Below are 26400 nucleotides of genomic sequence, written 5' to 3' on the forward strand. Positions count from 1 at the left end.
AGAAGGAGAGAGAGCACTTATGAATACCCTTCAGAGTCTAAGGTTTTCTTCATGATACACCTGAAGAGGATTCAGCCTGCAGAATCTAACAACATTGTTGCCCGGGCAACAAAGTTTGATGATACTTTGCCACTTCGAATTCAGGCATTCAATTTTTCCCCTTTGCAATGAAAGTAAAATCTAGCAGGTGCTTCCAAAATAAACCAGTCTTATCATAATTATACCCTTACTCAGGCAAATACCCCCCCCCCCCATGAACGATTTCAGCCAACCCTTTTGGACATTACTTGTCTTTGTCTATATCATCACCTGCAGCCTTACCACTCACTTTTAGATGATGTAAGTTCGCACAAGCTTTAGATACATAAAACGAGCCACAAAAGTTTCAAAAGTTCTGTCTTTCTGCTCTGCATACAATATGTTTTAAATCTTTGTAAAACTGATGGCTCCCTCTTGCGTTATTATATAGTTAAGCAGATGACAGTGATTTTGATTAGTTACCTCAAGAGTTAATAATATTTCCATTTTGAAAGATGCTTCAGATTGTAACTTCATACTCAGAGTGGATTTCATTGTACCTTTCCCTTTCACATACCTGGTCTTTGCCCTTCACTCTCTAAGCATTAGGAAATGCACAAGTTAAGAGCAAGCTGTAGGTCCTGGGAATCTGAAATAAAAACAGAGCCGATGGTGATAGGTCAGGCAATATATTTCATTGGAATGAGAAAAAGTTAGAAATTAATCATGTTTTATAGCGGAGGAAGAAAACCATTTTTGGTTCTGGTCATTGCCTTTGAAGAGAATGACCAACATTCAACTAATTTGTCACAAAGAAATTCCAAACATGTGAAATCTAACAATGGAGCAATGTCTTGTTGAAATTTCTCAGAATTTCTCTCATTATTATAATGTATCCATTGTGATAGCTTTTAAATATATTTGAATATTAGAGACATTGAAAAGCTTGTCTGACTGACAGGAGGCAAAGCTGTGAGCTCAGTTTTGCCTGCTGTCAGAGACTATTGGGGCATTTTAGGTGCAGGGCCTGCGTAGTACATTGCTAGAGGCTTCGGAGTACATAGAGTCAGCTTGATAGTGTTCTACTTCCAGACCAAATCAGTACTAACTGAGGTTCAAATCTGGTTCAGTCTAAATCTGTGGAATTCATTCTGTGGTGTTGCTATTTACAGGCAATGAGGTACATGGATACTTTTATGAAGAAACAAATTCAATAATTTGAATTCTTCCACGGGTTGAATTTAATACATGTGCAAATGAGATAACATCTTCAGCAAAGGTTCATTTAACTGGTTCCTGGGATGAGGAGTATGTCTTGTGAGGACAAGTTGAGCAGAGTGCCCCCAGGTTCAAGGGCTTGACAGGATAGATACGTCCTGATGGTTAAGATAAAGGGTTGATCTAAGTCATTGAATACATCTAGTATTCAGGCTGATTTGTGAATTGCAGAAGCGTCATTGGAGAAAATGAAGACAATGAAATGGAGCTGAGGTCAAAAGCTAAATTAACCATGATTTCACAAAATGGAAGAATAAGCTCCAGGGGATGCATTGCCACTTGTTGCTCCTGTTTTACACATTCTTGCTGGCATTCTCATGGTGACTGGAGACAAATGGCATCGATTAATGACAATATTATCCAATGGGTCTGACATAAAGCTCCTGAACCTGAGATTTGTTTACTATTGTACTTGGATCATTTGGATAACAAACAAGTTTGCCAGCATTATAAAAGCCAAAATCAATGCAAGGTAGATGGAAAAATTGTACCTTGAGTGGTTTTGCTATTTGTGAAAATTTATTTGGAAATTTAGCATTAAGCGTGTCCATTTAATGAAAAAATTTAAGAATATGATTTTGACAATCCCTGATGGCTTATCTCGTGAACATTCTGGTTTGTTGGCCTAAACAGAACAGATGGCCCTGGTCTGTGCTGTGTTAACATCCTACGATGGCAGAGGTACAATTAGCACCAATAACATTTAGAGGTCAATCTAGGATTTCTGCTCCTGAAGTGTACAGTGACCTCTCCCTGAAGTGTGTGTGTGTGTGTGTGTGTGTGTGTGTGTGTGTGTAAATATTATTTGGAAATAAGATGCATTCAACTCCGAAACCCCACAGTTGATGACGTTACGTTATTCATTGTCAAAATTAAGAATTACAACAAAAAACGCCAAAGAAAAAAATACGTTGGATATTTGTTCACAGTTTTAAAATTTTATAGGACAGATACTTCAAAAACCCTGTGATCCACTTCCAAATTATATACGTAGCAATTCTAAACCAGACCGAGACTTTTAGTAAGGAAATAACAATTTGACAGAATCCATTCCAACACTCATATCATAAGTCATACTCATTTTACATAATGAAATTCTCAATTTTCTTTGAATACTTTTTTCCAGAATTCGCTCCAGTAAGAAACTCCTGTTATTGGTTGGTGGATTGCCTCCTGGTCCAGATCGACTTCCAAGCAACCTCGTTCAGTATTATGATGAAGAAAAGAAGACATGGAAAATACTTACAAGTAGGTGTGGTCCCCAAAATCATCCCCATTAATTTCTGAGTGTGGCTGATGGAAATTGACCTGCATTGTTGAGGAAGGGCTCTGATATTGGTCCAAGGGTTGACTTCCTTTCTCATCCATCTTACTCATCCTTTCCGCAAATGACTTGGAATGCAGTTGTATAATTACTCCCTTTTTAACAGTGAGTGCATATTTTTTCCCAACAAAATGCTTCTCTGAATCATTTCGTTTAGAAACAGATTCAATTTATTGTTCTTTTATCAATCACGTGTTGCTCATAACTGATTGATTTTGTCTGAAATATAGCACAGCGGGAGACATTAAATGAGATAACACACTTTAATGGCAGTTATCTTCAATTGTTTATTCTGAGGGACATAGCTTTTGCCAAGTGTTTTAAATATTATCTTGCTGTGCTCAAACTGTAAAAACATCAAAGTAGCACCATCTTCTCTATTCACTACACACCTACGAAAGCATTCCAATTTTCTGAGCTCTGTAATCTTACTTGCTGTTTTGTTAAGAAAATGTGCACTAGTATATTCATTTTAAAATGCAGAATATGCAACAGCAACTTGTATTTGTAATGTAATTTAATAAGTACCATGTTGTGGGTCAAAATTTGACATGGACAGACATAGATAAGAGCATCTTAAAGTATAAAAGATAAGGAGTGCTGGAGAAGCGTAGGGAGAGAGTTCCAGAGCTGAGGACTTGATAGCAGTAGAGAGTACAATTAATAGTGAAATGATCAAGTATGGGGATAGTCAAAGGCTTAGAAGAATACGGACTAAGTGCTGGCAGATGGGACTAATTCAGGTAGACAACTTGGTTAGCGTGGACAAGTTAGGCTGAGGCATTTGTATCCATGCTCTATGACAATCACAATTCTTGATTCTCTCACAGTCAAGAAGCTGGCATTGCAGATACCTCGGAGGGAGATGGGGCTGAGAGAAATTAAAGGAGTGAATTTGGTTAAAGAAGAGTATAAACACAAACATAAGGATAACATCAAAATTAATATTAATTAAAGTTAATATTAATTATCATCAAAACTGCAAATGCATATTAAATCAATGCACTCAAAATGCTGGAGTAACTCAGCAAGTCAGGCAGCATCTATGGAAGGGACTAAACAGTTGACGTTTTGGTCCAAGACCCTATATCAAGAGTTATTTGCTTTCTAAAAGTACTAAAAATTTGCTTTCCAGAAACAAAATACCTTAATCTTTTCTGGGCTTTTTGAAGGCTTCCATCAAAATCTTCCTAGAAAATTACACATGTGGTTTCATTTCTCCTGGATTTTGTTTTCCATCAATGGCATTCTGAGAAGTTATATTATTACTGCTACATTCCATTTGAAGGAATTGTTTAATTTGAGAAAACTTGAGTAGACAGATGTTATTGGGTCCTTCTCGTGGTCCACATGCAGTTTGGAAATGTTACTAAATCAGTTAAAGTAGGCAAATGAGAACATGAGGAGAATTAAATGATTTTAAGTGAAAGTGAAACTACAAGTAACTGAAGCATAGACAGTACCTAAATACAATGAATCAGAATCAGAATTGGGCTTATTATCACTGGCATATGTCATGAAGTTTGTTGTTTTTGTGGTAGCAGTGCAGTGCAAGACCTAAACATTACTGTAAGTTACAATAAAAATAATAAGAAGAAAGAGTGCAAGAGAGGAATAGTGAGATAGTGTTCATGGGTTCAAAGACCATTCAGAAATCGGATGGCAGTGGGGAAGAAACTGTTCCAAAAGAGTTGAGTGTGCATCTTCAGATAACCGTACCACCTCCCTGATGGTAATAATAGGAAGATGGCATATTCTGGATGGTGAGGGTCCTTAGTAATGGATGATACTTCCTTGATGCATGGCCTTTTGAAAATGTCCTCAATGGTGGGGAGGCTTGTGACCGTGATGAAGTGGGCTGTGTCTACAATCCTCTGCAGCCTCTTTCAATCATGTGCATTGGAGCTTCTATACTGGATGGTAATGCATCCAGTGAGAATGCTCTCCATAGTACATCCATAGAGATTTGCAGTCTTTGGGAATATATCAAATTTCCTCTAACTTCTATTAGTGTAAAACCACTGGTATGCCTTCTTTGTGATTGCATCAATACATTGGACCCAGCATAGATCTCTGAGATATTGACACCCAGGAGATTGATGCTGTTGACTCCTCAATGAAAACGGGTGCATGTTCTCCTGACTTTCCCTTCCTGAAGCCCACAATCAATTTCTTGGTTTTGCTGATGTTGAGTGCAAGGTTGTCGGTATGGTACCACTCAACCAGCTTATTTAACTCACTCCTGCAAGCCTCCTTATTGGCACCTGTGGTTCTGCCAAGGGCAGTGGTGTCATTGGCTGTATATGGTGCATAATTTACTTTATAATTTATACAATGGGAAAACATGAGACTTTCTTCCAACTTGCTTCTATGTCTTTCTTGAAAGAGATAACATTTTGAAGGTTCTAGTATTGAACCGATTACTATTCCTGCGCCTGATGATACAGTGATTGCCAACAGATCTTCCAAAAGGGTGCTTAGCTGCAAGGTTTAATGAGCGCTCTATCGATATATGTAAACAATAGCTATGCTGTATTCAGAAATAATGGCTATGATATTTGTACCCACAGCTTTGCTGCTACAGGCCATTACTTCCTGTCATCATGTCCGTGTTAACAGAGTCCAGCGAGGGGAGGCTGGCTTTTGTGATGGACTGAACTGTGCCCACAACCATCTCCAATTTCTTGTGGTCTTTGGTACAGCAGTGATATATCCAGATAGGACGCTTCCGATGGTGCATCTATAAAAATTGGTGTGGGTCAATGGGGAAATGTCAAATTTTGGTAGCCTTCTCAGGAAGTGGAAACCACTGTGAGCTTCCTTGGCAGTAACATCTAATGGTCGGACCAGGAAAAGCTATTACTCTTGTTTAGGTTGCTCAATCTTCTCCACCTCAGCACCACTGATGAGCAGCTACTTCCTCCCACTCCTGAAGTCAATGACCAGCTCTTTTGTTCTCCCGACACTGAGGGAAAGGTTGAAGACTTGACCCCGTGTCACAGGGCTCCCTATCTCCTTCCTGTGCTCTGCCTCTTCATTATTTGAGATCTAAGCCACCCCGGAGGTGTCATCTGCAGACTGGTAAATGGAGGTAGAACGGAATTTGGCCACACTGTAGTGAGTGTATGGGAAGTGAAGTAGGGGGCTGAGGGTACAGCCCTTGTGGGTCACCAGTGTGAGTATAATCATGGCAGAGCTATGTTGCTTCTATCATCACTCTGGCAGCTCATTCCAGAAACCACCACGTACTATGTGAGAAATATGACCCACAGAACTTTAAATTTCTCACCCCTCTCCTAAAACCTGTGCTGCCTAATTCTAGACTCCCCTGCCCTGGGGAGAAAACACCAACCATATTTCCTATCTATTTTCAGCTAAAAAATCTATTCTATCGCTCAAAATTTTATGAAGCTCTATAATAGGGGTTTCCAACCTGGGTCCACGGACACCTCAGTTAATGGTAGGTGTCTATGGCATAAAAAAGTTTGGGGATCCCCGCTCAATAACATCACTCCTCGGCCCCCTACCTTCTAGTGTGCATAAATCCAGCCTATGCAATCTCAGAATCAGATCAAGCTTGATATCACTGGTACATGTCGTGAAATTTGTTCTCTTTGTGGCAGCAGTACAATACAAAAAAAAATAGAAAAAAATGTGAATTACAGTAAAATTTCATTAAATTAGTAAAATTAAATAAGTTGTGCAAGAATACAAATAAAAACGTAGTGAGGTAGGGCTCAATATCCATTCAGAAATTGAATGGCAGAGGGGAAGAAGCTGTTCCTGAACTGTTGAGTGTGTTCCTCTAGGCTTCTGTACCTCCTTCCTGATGGTAGCATTGAGAACAAGGCATGACCTGGGTGATGAAGGTCCTTAATGACAGATGCTGCCTATTTGAGGCATTGCTCCTTGAAGATGCCCTGGTTACTACAGAAGAGCTGACAAAGTTTACGACTTTCTGCAGCTCATTTCGGTCTCGTGTAGTAGCACCACACACCACCACCCCCACCCACCCATACCAGATGGTGATGCAGCCAGTTAGAATGTTGTCCATGGTACAGCTATAGAAATTTGTGAGTTGTGTTTGCAGACATACCAAATCTCTCCAAACTCCTAATGAAATATAGATGCTGTTGTGCTTTCTTTGTTGCTGCATCAATATGTTGGGTCCAGGATAGATCTTCAAAGATATTAAACACTCAGGAACTTGAAATTGCTAACTCTTTCCATTTCTGATCCGTTTATGAGGACAGCTGTGTGTTCCCTCATCTAACACTTCCTAAAGTGCACAATCTCTTCTTATAAGTGAAGCCCTCTACTCCAGATGACATCTTGGTGAATCTCTGTGGACTCTGCCTACCACAGCCTTCCTGTAGTGTAGTGACCAAATCTGTAAACAACACTTAAAGTGCATTTTAACCAATCTTTGTACGGCTGCAACTTGACACCCCAACACCTATACTCAATACCTCAGCCTATGCAGGCAAGCTTACCTTCTTCACAGCCTTGTCTACTTAAGGGAAGTATGGACTCAGTCCCCACACCGTACCTGCTATTTACTGTATACGTACTGCTAGCATTCAATTTCCCAAAATATAATACATCACATTTGTTTGGATTAAATTCTATTGGCCATCAACTTTCCAGCTGATCTCTGTCCCAGTATATCCTTAGGCAACCTTCTTTGCTGTCTATGACTTCACCAAATTACATGTCATCAACAGCATTTTCATCATCAGTCCACTTACACACAAATATATATATATATATATGTATGTATATGTATATGTATATAGCAAACAACTAAGGTCTTAGCAGTGACCCCTGCAGGCCACCACTGGTTATAGACTATCAGCTGGAAAAACATCTCTCCACCACTACCCTCTGCCTCTTATCACCGTGCTAATTTTGGATCTAATCTGCTAGTATATCTGGGATCTCAAGTTTATGCATACTACACATACCATGCCATACTATACCATGACAGCATGTTCTTTTATGAACAAATTCAAAGCACAGTAGATATATTATCACAGCAAGTACACCTCACTAGATTCTAGCTTGAGATTCAGCTTTTTTGCAGGCATTCACAGCAGAACAAAGAAATACAATAGAATCAAAGTAAAGCTAACACAAAAACTGGCAAACAACCAATGTACAAAAGAAGACAAACTGTGCAAACACAAAAAGAAACAATAAAAATACATAAGTAAGTAAATAAATAATACTGAGAAAATGAGTTTTAGAATCTTTGAAAGTGAGTCCATATGTTGTGGAATTATTTCAGAGTTCTTCTTGCTGGCTCAGGTGCTTGATGGTTGAAGGGTAATAACTGTTCTGAACCTGGTGATGTGGGAACCTCCTTCCTGATGGCAGCAGCGAGAAAAGAATATGGCCTGGGTGGCGGGGGCTCTTGAGGAGGGATGTTTCTTTCTTGTGGGCAGTGTTCTTTGTAGGTGTGCTCAATGGTGGAGAGGGCTTTGCCTGTGATGAAATGGGCTGTATCCACCACCTTTTTCTGTTCTTGCACATTGGTGTGTATTGCCATAGTTATGATTTCTTCTGTTATCCCGTGAAGTATTTTTATTTTCTGCAAAAGCAGTGTGCTGTTCTGGTAAGAGTGGATTGGCTTTGGCTAAAGATAAGGAGCCATGTTGTTCAACTCAGAAATGTTTTGTCAGCCAATCAGGATCGTCTTGGTACATGTTGAATGGCTCCAAGTAGGAAGTGCCAATATTCCTGAGGGAACCTGTTAGTTCAAGATGGTCTTCGACGGAATTCAATCTGTGCCTGGAGTCTTTCATGCAGAACATGGGTTCAGCGCGTGAGTAAAGTGATGCACCTGACTACTTAATAAATGATCTTCAATGTTTCTGTGCACATTGGGTTGGTTTAACTGGAATCAGCCCTTTAATTTTCTGTAGCTGTTTGTTAAAGTTGAAAATTTGATGAACATACTTTCTTTGTAATATTTTGCCAGTGCACGATCTGTTATTTCCTGGCAAAGGATAACTGTGTATGGGATAGTATTTACACAGCATTCACTACAATCAAAATTCCTTAATCAGAACATTCCAGTTTTCCTGCTCGATTGAACCCAGATGATTCTGACCCTGGATATATATTGCTTATGAAAGGTGACCTTCTCACTACAGTGTCACATGGCTGTTAACCTATCCATATAAACATATAACAACTACAGCACGGAAACAGGCCATCTCGGCCCTTCTAGTCCATGCCAAACTCCTACTCTCACCTAGTCCCACCGACCTGCACTCGGTCCATAACCCTCCATTCCCTTCCTGTCCATATATCTATCCAATTTAACTTTAAACGTCAACATTGAACCTGCCTCAACCACTTCTGCTGGAAGCTCGTTCCACACAGCTACCACTCGCTGAGTAAAAAAGTTCCCCCTCATGTTACCCCTAAACTTTTGCCAGGTTTGTATATGAGCCCGGTGAGAGGGGTACAGGGGTATCAATACCAGGTCATGATGCAACCAGTCAGGATCCTCTCACTCGTGCATCTATAGATGTTTGTCAAAGTTTTAGATGAAATGCCAAATCTGTGCAAAACTCAAAGAAAAATGAAGAAAAACTGCCATGGCTTCTTTGTAATGGCTTTTACGTGCTGGTCTCTGAAATAATGACACCAAGTGGACGGTGCGGACTTCTGTAGTTTATTCCTCATTTATTTCTGTTAATTACACCTCAAGTGACAGAAGAGTCAAATAGAAGTCGATGGGTATAGAGGGAAGAACAAATTGCAGGGCTTTGAATGAGACTGAGGGGATCACTATATTAGGAGTCATTATGGATATGAAAGGGTCAAATGGCCTCTTCTTATTAATATTTCAGTAATTCATTAAAGTGGTACTGATGATGACATGACACATGCTGCAGCTGCAGTAAGGCCAGAGCCAGTAATGAATGCGTATTAAATTGCTTACCAAGAGTGGTTGCATCAGAAGGAAAGCTGTGACCACTCAATTACCAGTGGGCTGGATCAAATTGCTCTCACCTGTGGCTAGAAACATTTTGCCAACAGATGAAACAGACACATTGGCCACCCCACCAATTTATTTGGTTAGAGATTGTTTCAGACTGGAGCATGCAAGATACCACTGGTTGCAGCTCACAGCTGCAGTAGGGATGTCAGGGATGCTGTTTGCTCAGGAGAAGAGAATTCATCTTGTTCTGCCTTGGGAGAAGGCAACAGGCTGATGGAGTTCATGGATTCTCCTGGACTGCAGGCTGTCCAGCGGTGCAGGACATCAATGACAGTGCCTGAGCTGCACTGAGGGCACTACATTGCAATGTTGAGATAATACATGCTCAGCTCAGCTCTCAATGGGAGATAATGATAGTATATAGTTCATTGACAAAATCGGCAGGATGGATAAGGATCATTTAAAATATCTGGATTTTTAATAAATAAAAATCCCATTAAATTTAAACAGAAACACAGAAAAGGCAACATATTACCAAACAATAAGGAGTCTCACACACCTTATTTACTAAACCAAACCAAGATACTGTAGGTACACTCAATTTGTTACAGTGTCCATAAACATTATTAACAAAACAAAATAGACACATACAGATGGTGATGTCATATTCTTTTGGTGTTTAATTTCCATGATGATGACTTAATTCAGGCAGAAAAGGAATCAGTAGCTAGCTGTAAAAATCTAATTGATTGAAACATTGGCTTAAAAGTAACTCATAAAGCATAATTTATATTATGATGTGATTAAGGAAACAATTATAGTAGATTGGTGACAGGATACTTAAGTAGTTATGAACTATGCAAAGGATGATACTGAAATTTCAGATTATTTTTCCCATTTCTGAGGAGCTTTTCCAACATGTGCAATGGCTATGTGGTGGCTCTATCACATCACTGATGAGCTAGAAGATAAAAGACCACTTTGCATGGTTGATTTTGCTCTGATTTTGATCTTTAATTTTCTACAGGAAAAGAAGATTTCAGAAAAAAGGTTGAGGAGGATGGAAAATATATTCACTTTGCAGGCATTCTAGTTTAAGATTATGATGGTCCCAATTATGCTGATGTACAGTTAATTAATTTAGGATCTTTTTCACCCCTCCCAGCCTGTTCTTTAAGCAAACTGAATGACACTTAATGTTCAGAACTTGCATGGAAAACATCTGTTCAAAAGTTTTATCTGTAGTGAATCATTTTAAATAATCTACTGATTACATTGCTATTTGGAGTACTGTTTCATTTATTTGGTCTAGCATCCAAAAGTCATTTTTAAAATTAATTACGTTTTATGAAGTTGCTCCATAAATTAGATGCTTATTGATGCAGCATGCCTTCAAAAAAAACTTTGATCGTACTTAATGCATGGAGCTCTTTAGAGGCTCAGAGTTAGTCACATGGATATCCAATGATAGGATTTATAGGATAAAATACTATCCTTAGCTGGTATGAAGAAGACTTGTGCACTGGATTTGTAGGTCACGAAGTGACTAATGAGATCAATGTGGGAAATGCATACTCTTATGCTGACAGAGTAGGTGTGGTTGACAGGGCAGTGAGTGGGTAGTTCTGATTAATAATTTATACAAAGTTTATTGTTCTCCTACTGCTGACCTACCACTACTGCAAATACACCTTCTCTATACTGAGCGATCATGGGCCAAAGATTCCCAGGAGTCAGTAGGGAAACTTTGAACAAATTAAATAATCTTTTCCATTGTCCACGCAGTAATCTTTTCCCTTCTCAGCATTTGGAATAGATCCTGTTTTGGTGGACAATGTGACCAGCCCGACATAGCTGACTGAATAAAACTGAAGTCTCAACCCTGTGATGTTGGCCTGAGAGAGGACAGCTGTTGTTTCATTTGTCTTTGCAGTGAACCTGTAAGATTTTGTAGAGACAGTGCTGGTCTTATTTTTCCATTGCCTTGAGATGCCTGCTGTAGGTAGCTCATATTTCTGTGGCATACAGGAGGGCAGGGATCACTTCCACTCAGTATATGACGAGTTTTGTATCATGTGCGGATCTTAATTTTCTAAAATGCTTTTCTTCAATCATCTGGTATCTGTGTTGATGGTGATTGAATTTCATTGTTGTTCCAATGTCTATGAAGATGAACCTTCATAGACATTGAAAGTTGTTCATATTTTTTCCAAGTGTTATAATGGAATCTGTACTGTTGGTAGAAAATCTGATACAGCAGAGTGATTTGATGGAGGATGTATACTGTATCTTACTCATACTGAGTGTAAGGCATATCTTCTCATATGATTCACAAAACATTGATAATGGCTTGAAGATTCACTTCTGTGTGTGTGCAAATGCAAGTGCCATCTGCATAATGCAACTTGACAACAAATTCTTGAGTGAACAACTTCCCACTTGTGTCTTTGTGTCTTTGAATTTGAGAAATGTGTCATTCAATATGTTTGCATTATCCCATTTGCTAAGTTCTAGTGCAGAACACGGGCACTGTTCTTTAGCTGGCCCAGGATACTTGTACATGTTGTGGCATCTGGAGCATCAAAAGTGATTCTCCAGGTCCCACAGAAATAACTTGCAACTTTGGATGGGAACTGCAAATGAATGGAAAAAAAATTCATCTCTCTGACACCAGTTCATCAGCCTACAGAGGATCAGGACAAAAGTCTTCAGCAATGCATGTAATTAAGTCGTTAACTTGGTGAAGTCCAGCCTCTGTATTTCCCTTTTCACCTTCTTGTTTCACTGCTCACAGATCTGAGCTGCTGATATCATTTGGCTTGGGCCAGGAAAGGTTGATTCCTAGCAATATTGTGCCTATTGTTTGCCCCGACAATTAACTTATTTGGGTTTCCCAATGTCAACTTTGGGTAAGTTGCAAAGCTACACAACCTATCGCGGTTACAAGGTAAAGGTTAGCTCCTGGGTGTCATGTGTTCATCACTTGGTTGCCAATGTTGCTTAAGACCTTTGTACTGTCTATAAGTAGGGAAAGCGCCTTACGGATTCACCTGAGGGGTGTAAATTACTTTTCTGTCCATTGTCCTATTCCCACCCACACAAATAATTTATTATATTGAAAGAAATTGGGCTCCTTTATCTTCAGAGGAAATGAGAAGAGGCAGCGCGGTGCCCTTTGGTCTGAATTCCCATGTTCAGCCATGTTACCAAGGGGAGAGTTCAACAAATTATGGCTATTTTATATCTTCTTCAACCATATATTATGAGGAAAGTCACCCTGAAGCACGGTCATGGAGGGATAAAAATAAACTAAAACTGGGTCAAGACAGAGGCACAGCCTGTATTTTCTGAAAAGCATCACCAAAAATGTTCAATTAGTTTGGTTATGAACAAAAATAGTCTGTGAAAAATTATGCACTCAATATTTGTGTTGATGAACTGATACCTTATAGTAATCAGCAGCACTCCAGGAAAGTGATATTAGCCTGCTAGCAATATTAGCAAATGAACACTTAAACCATTTAATATAAACAGGTTAGTGTCTGCTTTAAAATTGTGGCAGAAATACTCATTTGAAAGCATTAAGCATTCAGCCACCAATATTGACAGCAGCAATTTTCAGCCTACAGTACAGTTATTCAAGTGACTGTTACTGTGGCAGATACAGTAAAACAAAATCCATGTATAGATTGTCATGGGAACACAGGCTCAGTAAGTGATTTGTCTCAGGTGGCCCATGAAATTTTAAAATATTCTCTGTGTTGTACTTTGTATACATAGTTAGCTATCAATAACACATCTGACCTTGACTATTGCTTCCTCTAAAAAAAACATTAATAGGAACATTTCAGTCCAGGGGTTTGGCTGCCAGCTTCACACACCTGGAGTGTGAATATGAGGACAATGTGCCTGATTTGCTGCTAGTGGGCAAAGCACACAGAGCACTTCCCTTACAGAGTAAAAGAGGCGCACAGCACAGAAACAGGGCTTTTAGCCAACCCTGACAACGTCACCACGTCAGCCACCTGGTACCCATCTATACTAATCCCATTTTCTAGCACTTGGTCCTTTACTATACATATATACACACACACACATACATATATATATATATATATATATATATATATATATATACACACACATACACACATACATACGAGGGGTGTTTGATAAGTTCGTGGCCTAAGGTAGAAGGAGTCAATTTTAGAAAACCTAGCACATTTACTTTTCAGCATCATCCCCTCCTACATTTACACACTTAGTCCAGCGGTCGTGGAGCATACGGATCTTGAACCTCCAGAAAGTGTCCACAGATGGGTGATTGATAAGTTTGTGGCCAATGTAGGAAGAGATGAGTTATACAGCTCTTGTTACATTCACATGCAGTTCAACTCTTTGACTGATTATGCAGAAAATTTGAAGTTAATAACTCATCTCCTTCTACCTTAGGCCACAAACTTATCAATCACCCCTGATGAGTTATTAACTGATGAGTTATTAACTTCAAGCTTTCTGCATAATCACTCAAAGAGTTGAACTGCATGTGCATGTAAAGAGAGCTGTATAACTCATCTCCTTCTACCTTAAGCCACGAATAAAATGTATTCACCCCCATGGAAATGTTCATGTTTTATTGTTTTACAACATTGAATCACAGTGGATTTAATTTGGCTTTTTTGACACTGATCAACAGGAAAAGACGCCTTTGTGTCAAAGTGAAAACAAATCTCTACAAAGTGATCTAAATTAATTGCAGATATAAAACACAAAATAATTGATTGCATAAGTATTCACCCCCTTTAGGTAATATTTAGTAGATGCAACTCTGGCAGCAATTACAGCCTAGAGACTGCACGGAGAAGTCTCTGTCAGTTTTGCACGTGTGGTCGCTACAATCTTTCCCATTCTTCTTTACCAAACTGGTCAAGCTCTGTCAGATTTCATGGGGACTGTGAATGAACAGCCCGTTTCAAGCCCAGTCACAAATTCTCAATTGGATTGAGGTCCGGACTCTGATTTGACCACTCCAAGATATCCTGTGTAGCTTTGGCTTTATGCTTGAGGTCATTGTCTTGCTGGAAAACAAATCTCCCAAGTCGCAGTTTTCTTACAGACTACATCAGATTTTTCTCCAGGATTTCCCTGTATTTTGCTGCATTCATTTTACCCTCTACCTTCACAAGCCTTCCAGGACCTGCTGCAGTGAAGCATCTCCGCAGCTTGGTGCAGCCACCACCGTGCTTCACGGTAGGGATGGTGTATTTTTGGTGATGTGTGTTCAGTCTGATACCCAAAAAGCTCAATTTTTGTTTCATAAGACCATAGAACCTTTTTCCAGCTGACTTCAGAGTCTCCCACATCGCTTCCAGAAAACTCTAGCTGAAATTTCATGTGAATTTTTTTTCAAAAGTAGCTTTCTCTTTGCCACTCTTCCATTAAGCTGTGACTTGTGAAGCACCTGGGCAATAAAGTTGTAAGCACATCTCTCCCATCCCAGCCACTGAAACTTGTAATTCCTCCAGAGTTGTTCTGGATCTCTTGGTGGCCTCTCTCGTTAGTCCCCTTCTTGCACGGTCACTCAGTTTTTGAGGACAGCCTGCTCTAGGCAGATTTATAGCTGTGCCACATTCTTTCCAATCCTTGATTATTGACTTAACTGTGCTCCAAGGGATATTCAGTGACTTAGTTCATGTATCCATCTCCTAACTTTTGCTTTTTAATAACCTTTTCACGGAGTTGTTTGTAGTGTTCTTTCGTCTTCGTGGTGTAGGTTTGCCAGGATACTCACTCACCAGCAGTTTCACCTTCCTGATACAGGTGTATTTTTACTACAATCAACTGAAACACCTTGACTGCACGTGGTGATCTCCATTTAACTAATTATGTGACTTATAAAACCAGTTGGCTGTACCAGTGATTATTTGGTGTGTCATATTAAAGGGAGTGTATACTGATGCAATTAAATATTTTGCATTTTATATTAGATCACTTTGTAGAGATCTGCTTTTACTTTGACAAAAAAGTCTTTTTCTGTTGATCGTTGTAAAAAAAGCCAAATGAAATCCATTGTGATTCAACGTTGCAAAACAATAAAACATGAAAACTTACGGGGCGGGGGGGGTGAATACTTTTTATAGGTGCTGTATATATTCAAACATATGTAGGAAAAAGACAGTAAAATCTGAGGAATGGTAAACTGAAAAGGGACATTTACCGCAACCAGGCAGACCACAAAGGCATACCAAACAATTGTAAGCTAACGATGTGTTTGACAGTTAAGGCCTGAAATGGACACCAATGTTGAAAGTGCATGATGTGAGATTTATCTGCAACCATGTAACAGGTGAAGGTAGTGCTCAAAAAGTGTGTTGCCCGTGAAGTTTGGTGTTCCATCAATATTAACCATGGGATTATGTGTTTTATTCCATCAGGGGGAGCCTGATTTCATGAGTGGCTAACACCAGTCCGACCTTGCCTGAATCAGACAATACCTCCTAAAGGGGAAGATCACTGTGTCGTGGCAGATGATGCATAGTGTTAGGGGTTGGGGGGGTGGAAGCGATGATAGCACCCTACCATGGGCATGTGGAGAGTATAGGCTCCATGATTTTTCATCTTCTGTGGAAAGGATGCAAAATTCAAGCAGACTCCTTAATCTTCAGGAACAAGGAAAGCCTCCAGAAACAGATGGAATGAGCAGGAAGACAAAGCTGATGTAATCAGTGCCATAAATCAAGCCTCTGAGATGGAGTGCCATAGGGAATTCACTGACTGTACACTCAGGGCAAAGCGATTGGCTGCATCATAAAATACCTTATCCTGTCAATTGCATTACTGACCTTAGTCTCTGCTTAATGCACCATGCCCCGCCTCACTCACCCATTAAAAATCATTCACTCAAGACTTGCATCTAACATAAAAATGCTCCACTGCACCCTTACACAATACCCATTATGGACTTCACCTCCTTCTCTCACAGCTTGCACACACTATCAGTTATTTAGCTATGGGGAATGTATCATTCCTATCAAAATAGTTGCAGGTTACACATAATTATGTGTACTTCGAAGAACAGCTTAAGGTTTCCCAAGAAGGCAGTTGACTTTCTCCACCACTGCAAGTCAGGAACCACTAATTTGTGAAGTCACACTACCTAGCAGCAATAAGGTGGGCGAATACACAAGAAAGACCAACACTAATGGGGAGAAGACAGGAGAACAGGGTTGAGAGGGAATATAAATCAACCATGATGGAATGGCGGAGTAAACTTGATGGGCCAAATGGCCCGATTTTGCTCTGATGTCTCATGGTCCTGTTGTCTAACAGCATGAGGAATGGTGATTGATTGATGTTTGTATGACACCGCACATAGCTTGGTTTATATACTCAGTTTAGAATTGTCTATATACTATTAAAACTCTCATGCCCTGTCTGTCTGTTTGTCTGTTTGTGACCTCCAATTAGTGCAAACAGTGCATTACAGTGGCGCTTTTTTTGGCTAAATCGAATTAAAATGTGCTAACTTACAGAATGCAGGCAAAGTTCAGGGTTATATATTCGTATAAAATTGCTCATTCCCCAAAAATCAACAGGCTCACCTTTACCCGAGAGATGATCCGCCGTCATGGAAATTGGGATGTGACAGTCCGACACATGTGCACGGCAAGCTTCAGCAGCGACACCTACCGGACCAAAAGGGCAGGGCAGCTCTATTTTGAGGGGACACATTCTGCTAATTACCATCAGCATGTGCAGGATTGGGACAGATCAGACTGAGACCCATCAATAAGAAATAATTAAATCTTATTGTAATGACGTACTTCCAGACACACATAAAACCCTTTGCTGCAGTCAAAGGACAGCAGTGACTATATCACGTCCATTTAGGAGCGCACCAACCACATCATGAAGAATAATCAGCATCCTTTGGTGTTACTGCTTCGTATCTTCTATCCAGCATTAGGGGAAAAAAATGGTCAGCCTAATTATGCCATGTAGAAAGGGAAGGGGGACATTATGGTCAAGAGATGACGCCAAATGTCATCGGGAAGTGGCAAGGAGAGAGAGAGAACAAGAATCGGATGAGGCCAGGGTCGCATGACTCCAGGATCAAAGAGTCAGGACAAAAAAGATGAAAGAAGAAGAGACAGAGGAGGAGAGGCATGCACGTCTGCAGGATCAGAGACAAACAACAAACAGCAGAAGAGATGAAGAGACAGGGATGAAAGGCCTGCACATCTCCAGAATGACTAAAACAGGCACAGAAGGAGGAGAGAGGACGAGACAAAGGAGCTGAGAAATGCACGTCTCCAGCATCAGAGACAAAGAACGAACAGCAAAAGAGATGAAGAGACGGGGGATGAAAGGACTGCACATCTCCAGAATGACAACGAGAGGCACAAGGGTGGCAGATAAACCGGAAATGATGCCATCAGAGTGTCCTTCATTAAATGAGGAGGAGCTATATTTGCTTTGCTACGCGTCTTTCTTCTTTAATGAACTGAGGTTTTTTACTTCAGTTTCCAAAACAAAGCGATACCAATAGCATTCAGGAAAATTTAATGTTCATTCTGGTCATATCAGACTGCACTGCCCTTCTCTCAAAGGGTGCCCTAACGGGTCACCCCATTGTCTAGTTATGCTCTAATTTTGGCATTGTGACTAAGGTGCGCTTTAATGGTCAACAGTCAAACTTGAGACTGGAGACCAAGTTTGAGTACAAAACTTGAAATGGTGTTAGCAGATCATGAAACTGAACCCTTCTGATCATAAAATGTGAACTGTTAGTGGTGTCGAACTGTACAGTCTGATGATTTGGTCACTGATAGCCCAGTTGCATTTGGATTACCTCCTCTATTTCTCAAACTCCTTTTACCTCCCATTTCTCTCAGTCATAAATGTCTGCTCAACTTTATCTTCCCATGGGAGTTTAGCCATCTCTTTGAGCCACCGATGGAAGTTCTGATTGCTTACCTGGCCATTTTAGTTAAGAGTAGACTGCAGTCTTATACATTTGTACAAAGATCAGCACCATTCAAGGTTAATGGGGAATGTCAACAGGTTAAATGCTGCCTGATTTGACCTATTGTGTCATTAGTGTACAGAAACAGTGAGCCAGTGATCCGAATAGAATATTTTAAAATAAAACTGATTTATTTTTAGAGAGTACTTGTAAAGTGCACGTTGATAGTTTTATGTGAACTTTCTGCATTTTTTTAAATATATAGATGAGATCAATGCAATCCCTTTGTTGAAGAAACATTATACAAAATAAAAATGATGTGAATTTATCCACATTGCTGTCCTTTTTAATGCCTTCAATGGTAATGTTGGAGGACACAGCAAAGTGTTAAATTCCAATAATTTTGGAATGAATGGTGGTGACCATTCTGACTGATAATACATGCTGCGTCACAGGATCTGAAGTGCTCTCTTATACATCCTAAATCAATCATAATCAATGAAGACGTTGCAAGTGCATTCAGAAGGTATCATGGTTTTGTGTGCTTGATTGAGGATTTCTAAAATATTCTCAGAATGACAGAAATTAAAGGGAATATGCCTGGGTCAGGGTCCCTTTGTAGGGATAAAATTGATTTGGGGAAGCTCCTTTTATTTCGTGCTGCTGCAGGGAGTTTTTTGATAAGATCCAATGACAAATCTGCCTCAGAACCATGTGGGTGGATGTATTTTCCTGGCAATTGTCTAAGAGGTAACACAAGAGACGACAGATGCAGGAGTCCGGAGCAACAAACAATCTGCTGGAGGAGCAAAGTAGGCCAGTCAAGGTTTCAACCTGAAACATTGACAATTTTTTTTCCTCTCACAGATGCTGCTTGTCCTGCTGAGATCTCCGGCAGATTGTTTGTAGTTATGTGGTGTTAAAGGTGCAGTATTGGGAATGTTGTTATTAGGGGTGTATCTGGTACAGGAGTGCATCATCAGTGTGAGAGCAGTTTGCGAAAAAAATAGTGGCTGTATGCATTTCTAAAATGACACAGTTACGCCTGGAAATGATCAAAATCATGTTGCACGGAGAAAATAAATTGATTTTCATATGCATTCTACTGAATGAAACCATGCCACATGTCCACATTCGTAAGATTACAAGTTTAATTTTCAGCATGTAATCCCTTTGACATGATGTGCACGTTGTTTGCTATTTGCTGCATGCTGTTGGGAAGATCAATCTCCAAGAAATTTCAAGCTTTTTAAGTTTTGTAAGAAGAATTATCAACTGTGGTCTAATTCTCTGCCCTTTTCTGTGACATGGCCATTTTTTTCAAAAATGAGCAGTCATTCTCTGAGTTAATATTTTTTCCATGGAAGGAGAAAAAGAGCTGGTTACACTGATAGTCCATTCAAAGATTCCTTTAAAATCGTTGGTTTCAAGAGTATTAACTTACTCAAACTAGATGGAGATAGTGTGTCTAATTTATGCTTTGCACTTTTAATATTTATCAAAAATATACATCCCTCAATACTAATATATATATATATGTGAGGAATAATTATGTACCTTAGTAAATGCAAAATTAAAACAATGGAAAATGTGAAATTTGGTGTAATTAAACAGCTGGAAAATCTAAACATGAAAGCCAGGGAACAAAAACTAGGAATCAAGTGAAAACTGGCCATGCGGGCAATACTGATGTCATTTGACCCAATCACTACTCTTTGTAAAAAAGCATGACAGACATGTGAGCTACCTCTGGAACAGCTGTGAAGTGCCAGTGCTCTCTTTAGTTATCAAACCAGAATTTCAAATCTGTACCTTTTAGAAAAAAGATCTCCTAAATCTCATTTGGGAGAGGAGAAAAGAAAGAGTTAAATAAAATAGAGAAAAAGGAATCACTCATCCATGACAGCAGCATGATGACTTGAAGTGACAAGCATTGTGCTGTCTGGCTTAGCGTAAGGGCCTTTGTGATGCATATTTCTTCAAAAAAAGAGAAAGTGTTTTGTGACTTTTTTTGTTTGAAATGCTGTTTGTACTTTCTGACCAAAATAAGAAATACAGTCAATTTACCCACACATTGTTCTGAGTATTTTATATTGATGTAAATAACAAATATAAATATTTTAAATGTTTCGTTCATAGGCTGAGCACAATTGTGCAGTCATCAGCAGTACCGACCAAGTATTGTGTGCTAGTGATCTCCCATGACTTCCTGTCCAATAATTAGTCCAATAATGTTCTTAGGCAATACTGGAGGCTTGGAATCTATAGTCATCTGAGATGCCTGAAACTAGGCCTTTTGGCACTCTTAATGACCTTAATGAGTAATACAATCAGAAAGACGTTGTTGCCTTAAGTCAGGGGTACTAAAGGTCACTTGAAGAAAATTTGGAACATAGCAATGGGGAAATTAGACAAGCTGATTTATTCTCAGAGGGAAAAGTCCATAGGCCACAAAATTCAACTTTGTAGCTCTAACTTGGTTCCAGTGTATTGTCTGATATGCTTTGGATACAATGGTGTGAGTCATATGGGACACCAAATGGTGAAGGTGTTAACATCTGTAGAAAGTAAGCAGCTGGATGATATGATGCCAGTCAGTGAGCAGTGCCAATCATTACACATTGCAGAGATGACACCAGTGCTTTCATTTTGGAGTTCAATCTTCTGGTTAGCAACCACTCTGAAGCTCACAGAAGAAAATGTGATCAGCTCCTCGATGGACGCACCCTTTACACCAGTGGTATTTAATGAACCCATTAGCTATCTTCAGGTCAGCTGCTGATTCACTTCTACTTGCTGTGGTGATTGTTCAAGTGCTCAGTGGTTTTCAGGGTTCTTTAAGGTTATTGAAGACTGAAGAGTGACTTGGCAGGTGCAGGAGGACTTTGTCCTGCTTCAAGGATACGAAGTGTATGTTGTAAACAAAGGGCCTGAATGTGGTTGAGGATCCCTACCACCCAGCCCGCAATCTCTTTGTCCCACCACTGTCAGGAAGGAGGTACAGGAGCAACAGGACTAGGAATGCCAGACAGGATAACAGTTTCCCGTGTAACAGGCTGTGAGCTAATGAATACCCTGCCACCACCAAGGTCTCATCACAAGGACAGTGAGCTGTTTACTATATACTGCACTGTTTACTGTTTACCTGTGCTGTACACTTCACATGCATTTTGAATTATATTTTATTAACTTAATAGTGATAATATTTTGTTTTATGTGCTGTATGTGATATACTGTATGTATTGTGGGTGCACTATGGTCTGGAGGAATGTTGTTTTGTTTGGTCGCATATATGTATAGTCAGATGATAATACGCTTAAACTTGAAGGCTTTCACACAGCTGTTGCACCCAGGCAGAGATACATTAGTAAGTTCAGGGAGAAGGTCTCCTTTCTGAATGTCAACAAGCAACAGTGTTTGAGATTCCATGTTTCATTAAGAATGACTTTCACTGAAACTCTACACCTATTTCAGGCCGAGGATACTACTGCAGGAGTTCCTCAGGGCAGTGCCTTATGCCTGGCTATCTTCCTTGGGAATTGGACAGTAGGTAACTAAAATAGCCTGGGCCTTCAGACAGCTAAACGTGAAAAGCATCGATAAGTTGCAAGAGATCCATAAAAGTACTGATCTTAAAAGTACCATCTTAGTGCAGAGTGTAATTCGCCTCCCATTGGCACTAAAGACATTATCATTACCGGGCCACTCACTGCACTGGGTCATCATTGATCAGAAACATAATTGGATCAGTTACATTAATGCTGCATTTACAAAAATACACTGCAGTGATTTAATTAACTCCTGAATTCCTGAAGCTTTTCTACATACGCACGATATGTGCATGGTGGGAAACTATTCTGCCCTGGAAGGCTACAATGGGAAAGACTTTTGGGCAGAGGCTAATGAGCATGAATGCAGAGATGCTTGTAGCAATGCCAAGGCTGCTGAAAAAGCTTGCAAGAGTCCTCAAGAGGTTTGGGCAGCCCAGCTGCAACCCTACACAGGTTTATGCACAAAGCTTGACACCATCATGGGATCTATGTCCAGTTCTATCTGAACACTGAGTCAACAATGCATGATCTGATGACCAAAATCTCACCTTGTATTGCTGCACAGGCTGTCACCCCCCCCCCCCCCCCCCAGTGTATCAATAATGCAGCAAAAGCCCTGGCTTCCGATGTGTGAGGTCAAATTGCCATGAATTATATCAAATATATATTTAATATGAATCATTATAATTATTATGCCTGTTTATGTTTCATTAGCTCACCATTCCACTCCAATTGAAGATGTTCTTAAAGAGAATAAATTGACAATTTGTTGTGGTCCAGACTTGGCTGAGAGAAGGAGATGAATGGGTGCTTAATGTCCCAGGGTATAGATGTTTTAGAAAAGATAGAGAGGGAGGTAAAAGAGGTGGGGTGGTGGGGTTGATAGTGGCACTACTAATCAGGACAATATCACAGCTGGGGACATAAAGAAGGGCTCATACACTGGCCCTATATGGGTAGAATTCAAGAAATTGGATGAATGCAATCAGTCTGATGGGATTGTACCATCAGAACATTGAGGCCATATTCTTTAAGGATTGGACAATAGGTAGTAAAATAGCCTGGGTCTTAGCAGGCGGATTAAGGAAAGGTGTAAAAACAATAGGATTGTTGTCATGGGGGACTTGAACTTTCCTAATATAAACTGGGACCTTCTGAGTGCAAGAGGCTTAGGTTGAGCAGAATTTGTTAGGTGCATTCAGGAGGGTTTCTTAAATCAATATGTAGAAAGTTCAACAAGAGGAGGTGCTGTACTGGACCTTGTTGTGTCTGCACACTACACTTCCTCCCCCTTTAGATTAACATAACATCAAACTCTATATGTAATAGAACATTCAATTTCCCTTTAACAGACCATGTTCAAATAAACATGCTTTCTCAATAACAGTGTTTGTTTGATTTTGTTAATAACAGTCCATAACTTCCTTCACTATATTGAAGATTCAGTCTTTTGGGTGATGTTCTGTTTCTTTCAGGATAGGGTCTCTGGACCTGTGGAGTGGCATTAGGTTTGGCAGTTGTCTTGTTAAAGACAACTTTCTCTGTTGCAGGTGTCACGTTGCTGTCAGTGACATGATCATCACTGAAAGGTAAGTCCAGTGGATGCAATGTGTCCAATTTGCTGGACGCGGACAACTCAGGTGTGTTCTTCAGCTGAACATCCAGTGTCTGGTCCACATGAAGTCTCCATGCCTGATCTCCAACATCCACTGTGTACATCAGTGGTCCAGTTCTTGTAGCTGTCCTACTGGGTGTCTGCTTGTCTTCTCGGTAATCACACGCTAGGACTTCCTGTCCAACTTCAAAGCTCCTTGCTGATTTACTTGACAACTGGCTGAGCTCCTTATTCTGCACTTCCCTCCGTAGATCTGGTTTCAGGAGGTCTATGCAAGATCTCAGATTCCTCTTCATAAACATCATTGCAGGTGTTTGATGAACAGAGTTCCAATACACAAAAAAGGAAGTAGTCCACCTTGTGCTGAAGAGGAATGTCCTCCTTGTCCATAGCTTTAATGGACTTGAAGGTTTGGACAAACCTTTCAGCTAACCCATTCATTGCTGGGTGGCGAGGAGCTGACTTCAAATATTTGATGCAATTTTTCTTCATGATTAGTCTGAACTCTTCTGACATGTATTGTGGTCTGTTGTCACTCACAATTTATTCAGGTAAGCCATTTCTGGAGAAGATAGTCTTCCAAATGGAAACAGTCTTTTCTGATGTGCTTGACTTTGTTGGTATGACCTTTGGCCAGTTTGAACGAACATCCACAGCAATCATGAATGACCCAACAAAGTCAATATGCACTCTGCAATGGTGAAGACAGCCATTTCCACAGGTGTAAAGGTGCCTGTGTGGGTGCATTTTGGACTTTGTGGCAACCCGAACAGCTTTTGATAAAGTCTTCAATCTCTTTATCTATTCCCAGTCACCACGCATAGCTCCAGGTAAGATCCTTCATCTTGACTGTGCCCAGGTGTAACTTCATGCAGATTCTTTAACACTCTGGTGCTCAGTTAGAGGGAACCACAACATGAGATCCACACATCAGGGTTCTTTGACTTACAGACAGTTGGTCTTGTATCACTGAGAGCTCTGGAAACAGGATTACCATGAGCTGTTCATCATTGCTGGTAATTTCATAGACACAGGGTGACCAGGGATGGGAGCTCCACGTTCAGGGATATTCAATATTCAGGAGGGATAGACATGAAGGAAGGGGAGGTGGGGTGGCGTTGCTGGTTAAAGAAGAGATTAACGCAATAGAAAAGAAGGACATAAGCCGGGAAGATGTGGAATCGATATGGGTAGAGCTGCGTAACACTAAGGGGCAGAAGACGCTGGTGGGAGTTGTGTACAGGCCACCTAACAGTAGTAGTGAGGTCGGAGATGGTATTAAACAGGAAATTAGAAATGTGTGCAATAAAGGAACAGCAGTTATAATGGGTGACTTCAATCTATATGTAGATTGGGTGAACCAAATTGGTAAAGGTGCTGAGGAAGAGGATTTCTTGGAATGTATGCGGCATGGTTTTTTGAACCAACATGTCAAGGAACCAACTAGAGAGCAGGCTATTCTGGACTGGGTTCTGAGCAATGAGGAAGGGTTAATTAGCAATCTTGTCGTGAGAAGCCCCTTGGGTAAGAGTGACCATAATATGGTGGAATTATTCATTAAGATGGAGAGTGACATAGTTAATTCAGAAACAAAGGTTCTGAACTTAAAGAGGGGTAACTTTGAAGGTATGAGACGTGAATTAGCTAAGATAGACTGGCAAATGACACTTAAAGGATTGACGGTGGATATGCAATGGCAAGCATTTAAAGGTTGCATGGATGAACTACAACAATTGTTCATCCCAGTTTGGCAAAAGAATAAATCAAGGAAGGTAGTGCACCCGTGGCTGACAAGAGAAATTAGGGATAGTATCAATTCCAAAGAAGAAGCATACAAATTAGCCAGAGAAAGTGGCTCACCTGAGGACTGGGAGAAATTCAGAGTTCAGCAGAGGAGGACAAAGGGCTTAATTAGGAAGGGGAAAAAAGATTATGAGAGAAAACTGGCAAGGAACACAAAAACGGACTGTAAAAGCTTTTATAGATATGTAAAAAGGAAAAGACTGGTAAAGACAAATGTAGGTCCCCTGCAGACAGAAACAGGTGAATTGATTATGGGGAGCAAGGACATGGCAGACCAATTGAATAATTACTTTGGTTCTGTCTTCACTAGGGAGGACATAAATAATCTTCCAGAAATAGTAGGGGACAGAGGGTCCGGTGAGATGGAGGAACTGAGCGAAATACATGTTAGTAGGGAAGTGGTGTTAGGTAAATTGAAGGGATTGAAGGCAGATAAATCCCCAGGGCCAGATGGTCTGCATCCTAGAGTGCTTAAGGAAGTAGCCCAAGAAATAGTGGATGCATTAGTGATAATTTTTCAAAACTCGTTAGATTCTGGACTAGTTCCTGAGGATTGGAGGGTGGCTAATGTAACCCCACTTTTTAAAAAAGGAGGGAGAGAGAAACCGGGGAATTATAGACCGGTTAGCCTAACGTCGGTGGTGGGGAAACTGCTGGAGTCAGTTATCAAGGATGTGATAACAGCACATTTGGAAAGCGGTGAAATCATCGGACAAAGTCAGCATGGATTTGTGAAAGGAAAATCATGTCTGACGAATCTCATAGAATTTTTTGAGGATGTAACTAGTAGAGTGGATCGGGGAGAACCAGTGGATGTGGTATATTTGGATTTTCAAAAGGCTTTTGACAAGGTCCCACACAGGAGATTAGTGTGCAAACTTAAAGCATACGGTA

General features: G+C 40.2%; 1 protein-coding gene across 2 annotated transcripts in view; it reads left to right on the plus strand.

Annotated features, from left to right (window-relative positions):
• klhl14 (kelch-like family member 14) overlaps positions 1–26400 on the plus strand; it is a 163949-nt gene that overhangs the window by 19102 nt on the left and 118447 nt on the right. For both annotated transcript variants that reach the window (XM_072260051.1, XM_072260119.1), the window contains exon 3: positions 2423–2544. In XM_072260051.1, the coding sequence (XP_072116152.1) occupies positions 2423–2544 (122 nt within the window). The remainder of the gene's footprint in view (positions 1–2422; positions 2545–26400) is intronic.

This window comes from Mobula birostris, chromosome 1 (genome assembly GCF_030028105.1).
Source record: "Mobula birostris isolate sMobBir1 chromosome 1, sMobBir1.hap1, whole genome shotgun sequence".
In the NCBI taxonomy this organism is placed as follows: domain Eukaryota; kingdom Metazoa; phylum Chordata; class Chondrichthyes; order Myliobatiformes; family Myliobatidae; genus Mobula; species Mobula birostris.